General features: G+C 51.3%; 1 protein-coding gene across 1 annotated transcript; it reads right to left on the bottom strand.

The window, feature by feature from the left end:
- Positions 1-10,185: 10,185 nt before the first annotated feature.
- On the bottom strand, positions 10,186-16,613 carry FLYWCH2 (FLYWCH family member 2). The gene is made up of 3 exons (XM_055561651.1): positions 16,439-16,613; positions 11,692-12,120; positions 10,186-10,492 (listed from the first exon to the last, which is right to left on the bottom strand). Exons 2-3 carry the CDS (start codon positions 12,020-12,022, stop codon positions 10,389-10,391), a joined length of 435 nt encoding a protein of 144 aa, XP_055417626.1. The 5' UTR covers positions 12,023-12,120; positions 16,439-16,613; the 3' UTR covers positions 10,186-10,388.
- Between the last annotated feature and the right edge of the window lie 70 nt (positions 16,614-16,683).

The following is a 16,683-nucleotide window of genomic DNA, read 5'->3' as shown; positions in this document are numbered from 1 at the left end:
TAACCTCAAAGTTGGGCCAATTTGATTCAAACTAAATAATAATAATAACAGATTATAACTGAGTAAAACAAGAATCCATGATCGATAGTGATGTAAATAAGTAAATGGAGAGATGAGAAATCTCTTACAGTAGGATGCCGACTAATAAACGAAGAAGGAATGAAACAGAAAATCACCATTTGGCGACCATCATTAAGTAATAGGATGGACTTCCCTGATGGCTCAGACGATAAAGCGTCGGCCTACAATGCGGGAGACCCGGGTTCAATCCCTGGGTCGGGAAGATCTCCTGGATAAGGAAATGGCAACCCACTCCAGTGTTCTTGCCTGGAGAATCCCATGGACGGAGGAGCCTGGTAGGCTACAGTCCATGGGGTCGCAAAGAGTCGGACACGACTGAGCAACTTCACGACGACAACATTAAGTAATAACTGATTTGGACAAAAATAAATGGCCTCTAAGACCGGAGGGTGAAAGTTCAACAAGGAACTAGTATTTGCATATTCCCAAAATACATATTTCTCCACAAGATACTAATTAATTCCAAGAGGGGAAATATGAAATTTACAGTAGAGAAACCGTCCTCAAAGTCTCTGGGGTTTCTGGAAGTCCTCATGGGATATTCCAAAGGTTACATGACGTGTAACAGGTTGAATGTTGAAGCACATATGAGATGGTGTAGTGCTCCATTTTGGAAAAGGCAATGGCACCCCACTCCAGTACTCCTGCCTGGAAAATCCCATGGACGGCGGAGCCTGGTAGGCTGCAGTCCATGGGGTCGCTGAGGGTCGGACACGACTGAGCGACTTCACTTTCACGCATTGGAGAAGGAAATGGCAACCCACTCCAGTGTTCTTGCCTGGAGAATCCCAGGGATGGGGGAGCCTGGTGGGCTGCCGTCTATGGGGTCACACAGAGTCGGACATGACTGAAGTGACTTAGCAGTAGCAGTGCTCTATTTACCTACATTAAAGAGATTTATGCCCCCGCCCCCGCCAAAAAATGTAAAACACCATTCTTATAAAATTTGTTTTGGAAAATACAATGATTTTGATAAAAATGTTATGCTAACACATAAAGGTTTTATTGTATCTTTTTTGGTAACAGATTTATTGGATATAATTCACATACCATACAATTCACCCACCAATACAATATTGTAAAGTTTAAAAATAAAATAAAATTAAAAAAAATTTAAAATTAATAAAAAAGCAATAATAAAAAAAAGAAAGAAAAAAAATGTACAATTGAATGGGTTTTAGTATATTTACAGAGACACAGATGTCACCACAATCGGTTTTAGAACAATTTCATCACTTCAAAACAAAAACACCTCAGTCCCCCATCCTCCCACCCTAAGCAACTATTAATCTACTTTCTGTCTCTATAGATAAGCATATTCTGGACATTTCACTTAAATGGAATCATACAACCTTTGGTCTTTAGTGTCTGGCTTCTTTCTCTAAGCATCAGATCAGATCAGTAGCTCAGTAGTGTCCGACTCTTTGCCACCCCATGAATCACAGCACGCCAGGCCTCCCTGTCCATCAGCAACTCCCGGAGTTCACTCAGACTCACATCCATTGAGTCAGTGATGCCATCCAGCCATCTCATCCTCTTTCGTCCCCTTCTCCTCCTGCCCCCAGTCCCTCCCAGCATCAGTCTTTTCCAATGAGTCAACTCTTCGCATGAGGTGGCCAAAGTACTGGAGTTTCAGCTTTAGCATCATTCCTTCCAAAGAAATCCCAGGGCTGATCTCTTTCAGAATGGACTGGTTGGATCTCCTTGCAGTCAACACCACAGTTCAAAAGCATCAATTCTTCGGTGCTCAGCCTTCTTCACAGCCCAACTCTCGCATCCATACATGACCACTGGAAAAACCATAGCCTTGACTAGATGAACCTTTGTTGGCAAAGTAATGTCTCTGCTTTTGAATATGCTATATAGGTTGGTCATCACTTTCCTTCCAAGGAGTAAGCGTCTTTTAATTTCATGGCTGCAGTCACCATCTGTAGTGATTTTGGAGCCCAGAAAAATAAAGTCTGACACTGTTTCCACTGTTTCCCCATCTATTTCCCATGAAGAAGTGGGACCGGATGCCAGCAGATGTTGGCAATTTGATCTCTGGTTTCTCTGCCTTTTCTAAAACCAGCTTGAACATCAGGAAGTTCACGGTTCACATATTGCTGAAGCCTGGCTTGGACAATTTTGAGCACTACTTTACTAGCATGTGAGATGAGTGCAATTGTGCGGTAGTTTGAGCATTCTTTGGCATTGCCTTTCTTTGGGATTGGAATGAAAACTGACCTTTTCCAGTCCTGTGGCCACTGCTGAGTTTTCCAAATGTGCTGGCATATTGAGTGCAGCACTTTCACAGCATCATCTTTCAGGATTTGGAATAGCTCAACTGAAATTCCATCACCTCCACTAGCTTTGTTCGTAGTGATGCTTTCTAAGGCCCACTTGACTTCACATTCCAGGATGTCTGGCTCTAGTTCAGTGATCACACCATCGTGATTATCTGGGTCGTGAAGATCTTTGTTGTTTTCAAAGTCCATCCATGTTGTAGCATGCCAGCAGTACTTCATTCTTTTTATCATCAAATAATATTACACTGTATAGATATACCCCAATTTGTTTACCCATTCATCTGTCAAATAATGTTGGGTTGTTTCCACTTTTGGGCTACTATGAATAGTGCTGCTGTGAACATTCATGTGCAAATTTGTGTGGACAGATGTTTTCAATTATTTTTCCACCTAGGAGTAGACTTGCTGGGTCAATGTTTAACCATTTGAGGAATTGCTAAATTGTTTTCCACAGGGTCTGCTCCATTTTACATTCCTACCAGCAATGTATGAGCATTCCAATTTCTTCACATCCTGGTCAACACTTGTTATTATCTGTCTTTCTGATTAGCATGGCATTTCATTGTCAAGTGAAGTGGCACTTCATTGTGATTTTGATTTGCATTTCCTTGATGGCCTATTTAACTTATATGCAGAGTACATCATGAGAAACGCTGGGCTGGAATAAGCACAAGCTGGAATCAAGATTGCCAGGAGAAATATCAATAACCTCAGATATGCAGATGACACCACCCTTATGGCAGAAAGTGAAGAAGAACTAAAGAGCCTCCTGATGAAAGTGAAAGTGGAGAGTGAAAAAGTTGGCTTAAAGCTCAACATTCAGAAAACTAAGATCATGGCATCTGGTCCCATCACTTCATGGGAAATAGATGGGGAAACAGTGTCAGACTTTATTTTTCTGGGCTCCAAAATCTCTGCTGATGGTGACTGCAGCCATGAAATTAAAAGACCCTTACTCCTTGGAAGAAAAGTTACGACCAACCTAGATAGCATATTGAAAAGCAGAGACATTACTTTGCCAACAAAGGTCCGTCTAGTCAAGGCTATGGTTTTTCCAGTGGTCATGTATGGATGCGAGAGTTGGACTGTGAAGAAAGCTGAGTGCCAAAGAATTGATGCTTTTGAACTGTGGTGTTGGAGAAGACTCTTGAGAGTCCCTTGGACTGCAAGGAGATCCAACCAGTCCATTCTAAAGGAGATCAGCCCTGGGTGTTCCTTGGATGGAATGATGCTAAAGCTGAAACTCCAGTACTTTGGCCACCTCATGCGAAGAGTTGACTCATTGGAAAAGACTCTGATGCTGGGAGGGATTGGGGGCAGGAGAAGGGGACGACAGAAGATGGGATGGCTGGATGGCATCACCAATTCAATGGACGTGAGTCTGAGTGAACTCTGGGAGTTGGTGATGGACAGGGAGGCCTGGCGTGCTGTGATTCATGGGGTGGCAAAGAGTCAGACACAGCAGAGCGACTGACCTGAACTGAACTGATGGCTGATGATGTTGATCCTCTTCTCACGTACTTATTTGCTATTTGCATATTTTCTTTGGAGAAATGTGTATTTAGAGCCTTTACCCATTTCAAAGTTGAGTTGTCATTTCATTATTAAGCCTAAAAATTCTTTATATATCCTAGATATACGTCCATTGTCAGATACATGATTTGCAAAAAGTTTCCCCCATTCTGTGGATTGTCTTTTCATTTTATTGCCCCAGTTAAGACAGGGTCCTCTGAAGCACAGAAGTTCTTAATTTTGATGATGTCCAGTTTATCTTTTTTTTTTTTTGCTTGTGCTTTTGATGTCACATCTAAGAAATCATTGCCTAGTCCAAGTTCACAAAGATTTACTCCCAAGTATTCTAAAAAGTTTGGTAGTTTACTTCTTACATTTGAGACTTACACCCATTTTGAGTTATCTTTTGTGTATGGGCAAAGTACGGGGCTTCCCAGGTGGCTCAGTGGTGAAGAATCCGCTTGCCAATGCAGGAGACTCAGGTTTGATCCTGAGGTCGGGAAGATTCCCTGGACAAGGAAATGGCAACCCACTCCAGTATTCTTGCCTGGAAAATCCCATGGACAGGGGAGCCTGGCAGACTACAGTCCATGGGATTGCAAAAAGTTGCACATGACTTAATAACTAAGTATGCACAGGCAAAGTAGGGCTGTGATTTCATTTTTTTTTTTTTTTTTTTGCATATGAACATCCTAGTTGTACCATTTGCTGAAAAGACTGTTCTTTTCTCCCTATAATTCTTTTGGCTCCGCTGTTGAAAAACAGTTAACTGTAAATATGAGGATTTATTTCTGGACTCTCAATTCTATTCATGGTCTGTGTCTATCTTGTGCCAGCACCACCCTGACACAATTACTGCTGCTTTGTGGAAAGTTTTGAAATCAGAGAGTGAATTCTCCAACTTCATTCTTTCCCAGGATGGCTTTAGACCCCTTAAGTTCACAGTTGTCATCTTTCTTGTCAGTCTTTTCGAAAACAGATCTTTATTTTAAACTTTACATCATTGCAAACACACTCCATGGCAATTATTTTCAAGTATTCTTGCTTTTCCCACCTACCTGTATATTATAACGCTCCCCAACATTATAAGCTTATTTACATATGATTGGCTACCTAATTTAGCTATTTTCCTATCGGACACTCATTTCTAAATTTTACTATTGCTGTTGTGACTGCTTCATTCCTAAGTTTCGGGGTACCTGGGTGAAAGTATATGGGAATGCTTTGTACACTTCTTGCAATTTTTCTGCATGAAATTATGTCCAAATAAAACGTCAGACAAAAACAAACAAACAAACAAAAACTATCCCTTTGGCATTTAGTGAGGGGAAAGCATCTTTTTCCGAAGTGCTCCAGCCCCCTGACCAGCTATCCGATGCTCGTCCATGAGTCCGGCCATCGTCCATCGGTCCAGCCCCCACTCACAGCGCACAGTCACTGCCCACTTATTCTCTGACCACTCTGTGCGGTGGGGACCGGGGTTGCTCCGGTGCGGGGAGTTGCGGGGCCTGGGAGTGCTCTCCTGGACACTTGGCGGGTGGCGATCCGAGTGGTCCAGCATCCTTCGAGCTGAAGCCAGCCCTGCCTCTCACCAGCCCCGGGTGCAACGACGCCCCGGCTCCCCTCCCGCACCGCGCCTGCGCTCTCTGCTCGCCGCGACACTTCCCAGCCCTCCGCCCGCCCAACCCGGCTCCGCCTTCGTCCGGCCGGAGCCCCCAGACTTCTGGCCGCGCGTCCTCACGTGGACAGAAAGAAGGCACTGCTCCTCTAGAAAATGCCGCTCGCCTGACAACCCTCTTTCCGCCTCCCTTCTTCGCTCCTAGCCTCGTCCCCTCGCTCCGGGCAGGTGCAGGTCCAGGTCGCGCGGGGCCAGCCTGCCCACAGTCTCCGCAACCTTGGTCGAATCCCCTCCTTCCTGCGTTCTCTTGCCCCCTTTCCCATCCGCGTTCTCCGTCCTGCGCCTCCTTCTCGGGCCTAAAGCTCCGCTGGACCTCCGGCTCGGAGCTCGGGATCCCCGCACCTCCGCCCCTTGCCGGGGCTTCGCGTCCGGTACCCCTGCCTGTCCGTCCGGAGCGCCTCCCGTGCGGAAATCGACAAAAACCGCCGCCCGCGCATACTTGAGCCTAAGTTATCCGCAGGAGAGTGGGGGGGAGAAGCCATAGATCTTAATAAACAGTGGGTCAAGTGGTGTCTTGGAAGCGGTACCTGCTGGGGCAAATCAGACACGGAGGAGGAGGGTCTGCGACTTGGGTAGGAGGGTCTGTCGGAGAAGGTCTGGGAGCACGGATCTCGGATAGCCGGCGATCTGCCGGATCGTCACTGAGGAATCCTCCCTGCCCCCAGCAGAAGTCACTTTGGAGCCAGTGCCCCGGCCGCAAAGGGCGTGAGTGGGCGTTCTGGGTCCGCTGGGCCAGACGGCCTCCGGGCGCGCCGCCTCCCGGCCGCCCGGAGCATCAGCCACGTGGGGCGGGGGAGGGGGCATCTCTGGACCGGCCCTCCAGGCTAGCGGTGGCAGCCCCCAGGAGAAAACACGCGGGGGGTGTGCCGGCGAATGAAGCGGGGGGGAGGGGGCCCGTTGTTAATATTTTCTTTTCAATGGTGTTGCCGGGTGTTGGCTAGGATGCCTGAGCGCCGGGTGGAAATGTTGGGAGCGGTGTCCTCCCCCGGAGCCGCTATCTCACCCGAGACTTTTGAGAGGATCGTTACCGACCTGGACACGAACGGGATACGTCCAGCGGGACTGGCTGGAGGAATGATCACCGCCCCTGTGGCGGTACGTTGTGGTACGCTGTAAAATGGACGCTGGAAAGACCTTTGTAATATATTAAGAAAAAATAGGAAATTCCCTGGCTGTCCAGTTGTTAGGACTCGGTGTGTCACTGCCGCTGCCCAGGTTTGACTCTCCGGAGGGAATTAAGATCCCGCAAGTCAGAGGGAATGTCCAAGAAAAAAAAAGGAACGGAATGATCCCAATTTTCTGAATATAAAAATATTTATTACAAACCTATCTCTGCTGCTGCTAAGTCACTTCAGTCGTGTCCGACTCTGTGCGGCCCCATAGACGGCAGCCCACTAGGCTCCTCTGTCCCTGGGATTCTCCAGGCAAGAATACTGGAGTGGGTTGCCATTTCCTTCTCCAATGCATGAAAGTGAAAAGTGAAAATGAAGTCGCTCAGTCATCCCCGACTCTTAGCGACACCAAGGACTGCAGCCTACCAGGCTCCTCCGTCCATGGGATTTTCCAGGCAAGAGTACTGCAGTGGGGTGCCATTGCCTTCTAGGTGATGGAATTATTGGAGATATTTGTAATATTTTTTCTTAATCAATATTTTCTTATTTATTTCATGACCATAAATTACATTATTTTTAGCTTGAAAGAAAGACCAATGCAAGTTATTTTTTAAAAGAAAGGGTACCGTCATCCTATGTATTTTTAAAAATTTTATTATTTATTTATTTATTTATGGCTGTGCTGGGTCTTTGTGACTGCGAGCGTTTTTCTCTAGTTGCAGCCGGTGGGGGCTACTTTTCATTGCTTTGCTGGGGCTTCTCCTTTTGGTGGCCTCTCTTGCTCCGGAGCACCGGCTCTAGGGCCCTCTGCCTTCAGTAATTGCAGATCATGGGCGCAATAGTTGTGGTTCCTGAGCTCTAGAGCACAGGCTCAGTAGTTGTGGCCCACGGGCTTAGTTGTTCTGAGGCATGTGGGATCTTCCTGGATCAGGGCTCAAACCCGGGTCTCCTGCATTAGCAGGCAGATTCTTTACCACTGAGCTACCGGCCAGGCAGGCCAATCCTCTCTCCCTCAAACTCAGTTCCCTGAAAGAGACCGCCATCGCTGAGCCCTTTTCAGCCCCCTTCCAGCATCTCCCTTCCCCCTCCCTTTCCTCCCTGGGGCAGGGTGTAGGGAGTTGTGTGTGGGGTGGCTTCCTGACTCTTCTCTCAGCTCCCACTTTGGACGCCCCCACCCCACCTCACATCCGTTCTCCTCCTGGTGTCCAGTGAGTTTTGTAAAACCACACTGACTAGGTTCCCCCTCTGGGAGAATCCTTCCCCACCTTCCATGAACCTGGACCTACCTGTGGCCTCTAGGCCCCTGGGCTCTGGGCCACTAGCCTCTGCCCATCCTGCCTGCCCCGTGGCCTTCCTGTCCTTTTCTCTCTGGGCCCAAGTCTCGCCTCTCCCAAGCATGCCATCCTTACCCTTCAGCTCCCTTCACGGGCCTTCCCCAGGGCCCTGTCATATGCTAAGGAGCTCCTGGCCTTTTCCCCGGCAGCCCTTAGCCCCAGTTTTCATGGACTTGTCGCAGGAAGTTCCGTGCTTCCTGTCTAGCTCTGGGAGCCTGGGCTGTGATCTGTTGACCATTGGGTCCTGTGTATCCTGCTCTGGAAAGACATTAAGATTCTCCAAAGGTGGGACTTCCTGGTGGTCCAGCGGTTAAGAGTCTGCACATCCAATGCAGCCGGCCTGGGTTCGATTCTTGGTCAGGGAACTAGATCCCACATGCCACAGCTAATGATCCCGCATGGGGCACAGAAGATCCTGTGTGCCCCAACCAAGACCTGCTGCAGCCAAATAAATATGAATTAAAATGAATATAAGACAGAATAAAATATACGATATTGGTCTGGGTGTGTCAAAGAAAGAAGTCAAGGGGGAAGAAAGCAGTAGGAGGGAAAGGGCAGGTGAATCTAGGTGGTGCTCCCTGGATGCTTGCACAACTTCTATGGGAGTTTGCAATGTTTCAAAATTTAAAAAATAAGAAAACCTCCAGATCCAGCATGTGGGCTCCCATCCTGGCTGGGCAGTGGCTTCCTGCCCCGCAGTCCTGACCACCTTTCAGGCAGGGCAACTTGGGCCCCCTGAGGGAGGTACCCCCTTGCTGATCCCCCACGCAGCCTCCAGGGACCAGCGAGTCAACCAGGCCCCCTCACTGGGGCCCCGAGTGCCACTCCAGCCTTGCCTGGCAGTTGCAGAAGGGGTCGATGGTGCCACAGCACAGTTCAAGGGAGTGGATGCCTGCTGGGACCCTGTTCAGGCCAGGACTGCCTGAAGACCAGGCTGAGGGGCAGGGGTCGGCTCCTCTCCCCACTGCCTCTTCTCCAGGCCTGCTCCAACATCGAACGGTCCCCTCCAGCTCCTCAGCACCCTCAGAACCAGCCCACCACGGGGATGACTCAGACCTCAGGAAAGGAGAACCAGGGTGGGGGATGGGAATCTATTTAAATATAGAATCCAGACAAAAGAACTTTCCAAGTTATGGGTACAGAATGTAAATGTTACAGACAACCTCGCTGTAAAAATAACAGCAGAATGGAGAGTTGGGCAAGGAAGATGCCACATAACTCACTTTTCCCAAGAGGGAGTCAACAGATAACAGATTAAATTTGGAAAATGTTGCTTGAAAACAGAAGTCCTCTAAACTCTGCCTTAAAAAAAAAAAAATCCATTTCGTTTTGCTCAAAGGCAGTTTCCAAATGACAGGAGCACGTGGGCTGAAGCATCTTGAAGGTGTCAGTCGCTCAGTCGTGACTCTGTGACCCCATGGACTGTCGCCTGCCAGGCTCCTCTGTCCATGGAATTCTCCAGGCAAGAACACTGGAGTGGGTTGGCATTTCCTTCTCCAGGCTGACACCTTTTCTCAAGGAACCCTGACTTCTGGTTGAAGGAGGGCAACAGCAGGGCAGCACCCCAGGGACCTGGAGGCGGGGTGCTCAGGCTCCCAAGAATCTACCTCAGCCCCCACACCACCCAGAGGGAACACAACGGGGCACCATACCCTTCTGTTGGGGTGCCCCCTCAGACTGCAGGCCCACCTCCTCAGCAGAACCTGGGGCTGCCATGAACGTTAGAGTCCCTGTGCAGGGGGGCTGTCAGTCCTGTGCGGCTCCCTGGAGGAGGTGGCCTTTCTGAGGGTCCAGGAGGAAGGAGCGGGCTGAGGCCTCCTGCGGACTAGCTCTGGAGGGAGAGCCAGGGACAGGCAGGATCCACTTCCCAGGGGTTCTGGGCTGGAGACCAAAGGCAGCAGAAAGAGGAGGCCTCCGAGTCTCCACCTCATCTCTGGGTCAGAGGCTGGATGTCCACGCTGAGGAGGCCCAGGAGGAGTATGAGGCCCTGGGGGATGGAGGCCCCTGCAGAGACCTCCGCGGTCTGAGAGATGGTCCAGGCCAGGAAGGGTGAGGTAAGTGCTAGAGGGGAGGCCCCGGGGTGGGGGTGGAGGGGAGGGGGACGGGGGGTGGTGGCGGTTGGAGCTGGGGTCTCAAAGGATCCAGAGTCATGGAATTTTAAAAGCCTATCTATGATGGGACCTAGTGTACAGCTTCTTTTATTCTCTTAAAAAATTTTTTTTTCTGCTACAAAAGTAAATTATGCTTGATTGGGAGGGAAAAAATTACAGTGCTGAAAGTGAAAACCAGTCAGGAGCTGAGCCCCAGGAGAAGCCCAGTGGAACGTGTAGAAGGCGCAGCCAAGTTCACTGACCGGGGCAGGACGCACCCTCAGTTGTCAGGGCTATGGAGCCGCCCTGGGCTCGACGAGGGCCGAGGTGGACTCCTCCCCGTCCACCAAGGGGCTGGGGGCAGAAGGCCCTGCTAAGCTCCCATCTTCTTCTCCATCTGGAAGAGAAGGGGATGGGTCAGGCTGTTGTCAAAGGAACAGGGGTTGGAGGGGTAGGGGGGCAAACCTGGGGGTCCCGGCTGCCAGGGGAGGGGTGCGGAGCTGTTGGCTGACTTAGAGAAGTAACTGCTGACTCCAGACATGCTCGCAAAGGCCACTGGCCCGGGGACACAGAGGTTGTTTCCAGAAAACTTCAGGCCAATTCTGGGCTGAGCACCAGGAAGCCGCTGCTACCCCTACTGCCTGGCCAGGGGACAGGCCAGGAGGCGGGAAGCGCTGTGGACAGGTCTGCAGGTAAAGGTGGAGGGGCAGGCCGAGGGTGCCCATGAGCGCCTGCCCAGGGGCGCCTGGGAACCTGCGTGTAGCCCCTGTTCCACGCCCCATCCCTGCGTCCAAGGAAGGTGGGTTTATCCTAATTCTCACAAAGGCGCCCTATGGGTTGAGGCCTACATGGCTCCAGAACCCAGGGTGATCTGAGAAGTGAGCAGAGGTCTCAGCTGGTGTGGAGGGAGCCCGGGGGATGGCCTGTCCCACCCAGCCCAGCTGGAGAGACGGGCTCTAAGCCAGATGCGCCCCCATCCTTTGCAGGGACCAACTGATGGCCTCAGGGCGGTGACTTTGCTCCTCTGAGCCCTGCTTCCCCACTGGTCACCAGGAAGGACCCTCTCCTCCCAGAGAGGCAGGTGGACACGAGGAGGCACTTGGAATGAAACAGGCCAGAGGAAGGGCTCAAGGGTGAGCCGGGCCCCCTGCAGAGGGGCCTCCGGGCTCCAGGTTCCCTGACTCCCTGAGGATGGCTCTGTCTAGCAGGCGATGGAGCCTGAGGGGTCCCTTAGGTTCCCTGAGAACTCTAGGCTGGTGGCTGGGGATGCCCCCATCTCACGAAAAAGACACATGAATATGTAAATGCAGAAATAGGGGAGAAATAGGCCTAAGAACACAGACACACAAGGACCCACACAAAGTTACCCTTCTGGGCAAATACACACGTAAACAGACAGAACCTTAGACACACACATACATGCACATGTGCATGGAGGTCTACAGACACGCGGAGATTCACACCGAGACGTATTTAGACAGACACAAATGTCCACAGCACATGCACCCTCTCCAGGCCAGCCAAGCCTGGCGGTCCCCCTGATGTCAGCCCTCAGAAGGCCCTGCTCCTGTCCTGCGTGCTGGGCCCAGGCCTCACCTGTGTCCAGCTTGCTGCGTTTCTGTTCAGGCTCCTGGGGGGCGGCCTCGATGGCCCGCTGAGCCTCAGGATGGATCTTCAGGAGGGCTTTGGCGAGGGTGGCAGGGCCAGGCACCCCCAGGGACATGATGCAGTGCACGCCTTTGCGCTTGGCCCCTTCCACTTTGGCACTGTCCTTGGAGGCTGTCAGCAGGACCAGTTTGGAGAACTTCCTGGGTTTCTTGGGGGCTGCGGGGACAACATCTGTGCCCGGCTGAGGGGGCTCAGGGGAGGGCTCCTGGCCGGCCTTCACACTCTCGCCTTCCTGCTCACTGGGCTCGGGCAGGGGCATTCTGGGACAGGCAGCCGGGCCCCCAGGCCACGCTCAGGTCTCAGTAGGATTTGTCCTCCACCTCCCTGCAAGGAACCTGGCAGTCCAGGGGCTCTGTCCTAAGGGAGGAGGCAAAATCCCATCAGCGGGGACATCCCTGGCAGTCCAGTGGTTAAGACCCTGCGCTTCTAATGCAGGGGGCGTAGGTTCGATCCCTGGTTGGGAAACTAAGGGATCCCATGGGGCAAAAAAAAATCCCATCAGTGGAGGGGCTCTTGGGCCAGGGTTCAGGAGGAATCTGGGCTGGAGGTCAGGGCAGGGGGGCTTCCCTGTGCCCCCCACACCTGCCCCCACCTTGGAGAAGGACCTGAATGGAGCTGGAGAAACCGGGCCGGCATGTCTGCTGTCTTGGCAGCCTTGGGACCATCACCTCCCCCAGCCAAACCTCACTCCCCATCTGTTAAATGTGCCAGAAACAGGGCTCTGCAGGGGCTGCTGGGGTGACCAAGGTACTGACAGCTGAGTTACTAGGAATCCAGGCCCACAGGTGCTGAGCTCGGGGTGGAGTGCTTCCACGGGTTTGTCCCATTTCACCTGCACTCCACGTTGTGGAAGTTGATCATTCTCATCGACCCAGGTTACAGATGAGAACACGGAGGCACACGGCCAGGGAGCAGAGCTGGGGGTCCAGTCGAGTGGGTCCAGGGCCCGCCCCTCACTACACCCGGGCTACCTGCTCCAGGATAACGGGAGCCTGGCTTCCTGAGCAATGGGCGTCGGGGAAAAGCACTTGGGGGATGTGAGCTCAGGTCACTGACCCTCCCAGAAGGCCCGCTGCCCTTCACCCCGACACTCTGTCTGTGTCACCAGGAGCGGGGGCTGGGCCCCCAGGGCACTCTGCAGGCCCCAGAGCGGAGCCTGGCCCTGGGAGGCGGGACTCTGGACTCACAAATAGGTCCAGTCCCCATCCCAGGCCAGAGGCCCAGGCCCCCCAGGGCTAGGGGATGCCAGAGCCCCACGAGGGCAGCGACTTCTGTCTGAGCTGGTGCTGGCACTGCCCCAGCTGAATGGGGACAGGGCTGTGGAGGTGTCCAGAGGAGCTGTGGTCACTGAGGGCTCCCTGGCTGCTGGTCTGGAGAAGCAGAAAGGATGGCTGACAGGGGCAGGGCTGGCCTGGAGACCCGGGCCCTGGGGAATCGGTGTCGGGGTGTCTGTTGGGGGTGAATGGGTAGTGGGCAAATGGTGAGGGTCTTTCTCAGTTTAGCCCAGAAACAAGGCTGTCACCTTGGCAGACATCTCATGTACCTTGTCCAGGGCCCAGGGGGCAGCGAAGCCCATACTCTTACCTGCCCCCCGGATCTGCTTCTCCGACCTGGCTTTGACCTGTTTCTTTGATTTTGCAATCCATAGGGTTGCAAAGAGTCGGACACAACTGAGCAACTGAACAACAAACTCACATGGCTTGAAGGGTCCATGGCCCACACTTCATAGTCTTTCAAGACCCCATCACCCATGACAGGACCCTGAAGTGCAAGATCAATGTGTGTTTGGGGTGTCTTGCCCCCCACAAGTTCCCCTGACAATTAGACACGAGAGCAGAAAGCTCCCACTGTGATAGGGAGGACACCTCCGGGGGGGTGTCCTCAGGTCTATGCTGCCTGGTAGCAAGTCCCTTCTGACCACTGGCACCCCTAAGATTGATGTCTCATTATCTCTCCTGTCCTTGGTCCAGCTTCTGGATGAGCCAACCCCTGCTCCTCCCATGTGGTCCTTCCCAGCTCTGCCCACCCTGCCCCACAGGGTGGGCAACATGGTAGTATCGGGGGCCTGGGGGGACACAGGGTCCAGCAGAAAAGATGCTGCCAGTGCCTCCCCTGGCAGGGCCACTCTGGGCAGGAAAGGGTTATGGTGGGAAGCCCTGCCCACAGGCCCCTGATTGGCCCTGGGGCACATCCCTGGCCTAGCCCAAACCTTTGTGGTCCAGGGATGAAACTCCAGGTGGTTGGACCCCTTCCTCATATCATATCCAAAAAATTAACTCTAAATGATCACAGGCTTAAACATGAGAGCTAGTGATAAAACTCTTAAAAAAAGAGTTGGATTAGGCAAAGAACTAAAAGTACAGACAACCAAAGAAGAAATACGTAAATTCGATATCATCAAGATTTAAAACTTTTGTGAGTCATAGAGACTCACAATCAAGAAAGTTAAAAGGCAATCCATAGAATAGGAGAACATTTTTGCAGATCATGTATCTGATAAAGGGCTTCCCTGGTGGTTCAGTGGTGAGGAACACACCTGCCAAAGCAGGAGACCCGGGTTTGATCCCTGGGTCGGGAAGATTCCCTGGAGAAGGGAACAGCAACCCACTCCAGTATTCTTGCCTGGGATTTCCCGTAGACAGAGGAGTCTGGCATATAGTTCATGGGGCCGCAAAAGGGTAGGACACAACTTAGTGACTAAAACAACAACATATCTGATGAAGGACCTGCATCTGGAATTTATAAAGAACACTTACAACTCAGTAATAAGAAGACAAATAACTCAATTTAAAAATGGGCAAAGAATCTGAAAAGGCCTTTCTCCAAAGAAAATATACAAGTGGCCAGTAAGCACATGAGATGTTCAACATCATCAGTCGTGAGGGAAACGTGGATCATGATATACTATTTCACACTATTAGGATGGATCTAATAAAACAAAGCAAAAAACAGATCATAACAAGTGATGGTGAGGTTGAGAAGAAAATAGAGCCTTGATACACTGCTGGTGGAGCTGTATATAGGCGCAGCCAGTTTGGAAAACAATCTGGCGATTTCTCAAAAGGTTAAACAAAATTACCATATATCCCAGCAACTCCACTCCTAGTTGTTCCTCCAAGAGAAATGGAAACTGATGTCCACATAAAAACTTGTACATAGAATGCTTGCAGCAGCATTATTCATAGACACCAAAAAGTGAAACAGCCCAAATATCCATCAACAGGTAAATGAATAAACAGAATGTGATGTGTCCACACAATGGAATATTATTTGATAATTTGACAAATTCATGCCACACATGAATAAGCCTTGGAAAGATTAGCTGAGTGAAAAAAAGGCCTGTCATCAAAGATCGCAAATTATACATTCCATTTCTATGATCTGAAGTCTCTAGAAAATTGATACAGTAGAAAAATCCATAGGGACAGAAGGTAAATTTGTGGTTTTCTAGGGTTAGGGGTGGGAGGGATGGGGGCCAGAAGAGTGAATACTAGTATGGGGGTTTCTGGGATGATGAAAAATTTCCAAAACTGATGGTGGTGAAGGCTGCAGAACTTGGTGAATTTACTAAAAGCCATGAAATTGCACATTGTGAGTGAGTTCACGGTATGTAAACTATCTCAATAAAACTCATGTATTAAGAAAAGGGAAATTAAGTCTATGACCAGTGGTTTCCCAACTTCACTATACCTAAGAATCTTCTAGAATTCTTGTTTAAAATGCCCAATCCTGGACTCCTTCAAGCCCAGACTTCTTTCTTAGTGTGTCTGAAGACAGCCCTGAGAATCTACTTTTTTTTAACCAGTACTCTATTTGATTCTGATACTTTGTGAAACATGGCTGATGCCATGGATTCTCAGCTTAGGAAGTTTCTAATCTCTTCCCTCATCCATAGTTGAACTGTTCTTCAACCACTCCATAATCATTGTCCCATGTGCTTCTTGGAGGGCTGTGATGGGGCTGCTGGTGAGGTGATGGGTTCACTTAGGCATCAGGTACACATCCTCACAGGGAGATTTTCAAAGCAGCAGTAAGATCCAAAATGGTTCAAGAATTGCTACTTTATAGTGTACAGGGAATGGTTTCCCCAAAGTGGGGATTTCATGTAATGACATCTCTTTTCCCCTAATCACCATGGCTTAGAATCACCAAAGGTAGTCTTAGAGTTAGCTTTACTCCTTCTTACCCGCTGTATTCTGCTCCTAGACCTGTCTATGCTGCGGAGCTGCGCCCCGCTCCCCAGCTCTCTCCTCTCGCGTCATGATCGCCCCTCCTGACCAAGCCCCCTGAGTGCCTCCCCTGTCCCAACATCTCAGACCACCAACCGCCAGCCCTGTGAGCATCGCTAGAGCCACAAGGATGGGACGGGACAGGGGCTGGGTGCAGGGCGGGGGCAGTACTGGGTGGGGCGGACGCGCTCAAGGATAGACAACCCAGAGTGGGGTTCCCTGATTTGGGGTGTGAGGGCTCAGTCCTGGGGTCGGGGTGGTTGGGGGCAAGGAGGAACGAGGAGAAAGGAGCTTGAATCGCGGATGAAGGACAAGGAGGTGGCCTGAGCGCCGGGAGGCAGAGGTGGAGTACCCCGCCCTCCCCAGCATCAGTAGCCCTTGGGGACCCCCAGGACAGCCCGGCAGGGACCTGAGACCCTCCCCGATCCGCTGGGGCCCGTCCTCACCGGGCACCGGCCGGGCGGCGACGGCAGAGGGGCCCTCTCTCTCCGGAGGCCGAGCAGCGGCAGGTCCCTCGGCCTCGGTGTCTGGGGGCCCCCGCCTAGGTTCGGGCAGTCACCTCAGGCTGGGGTCAAGGAACGAGCATGCGCAGCAGGGCTTGTGAGGTGCCAGTTCCTTGGGCCAAAGTGGTTTCTCCGGGTCTTCCCCGCGCGGGGCCCAGCTGGCGGTGTGACCAATCGGCGCGCGGGGG

The sequence above is a fragment of the Bubalus kerabau genome, chromosome 23 (assembly GCF_029407905.1).
Source record: "Bubalus kerabau isolate K-KA32 ecotype Philippines breed swamp buffalo chromosome 23, PCC_UOA_SB_1v2, whole genome shotgun sequence".
In the NCBI taxonomy this organism is placed as follows: Eukaryota; Metazoa; Chordata; class Mammalia; order Artiodactyla; family Bovidae; genus Bubalus; species Bubalus kerabau.
The sequence above is the reverse complement of the archived record's forward strand: the minus strand, read 5'-3'. Positions and strand labels throughout refer to the sequence as shown.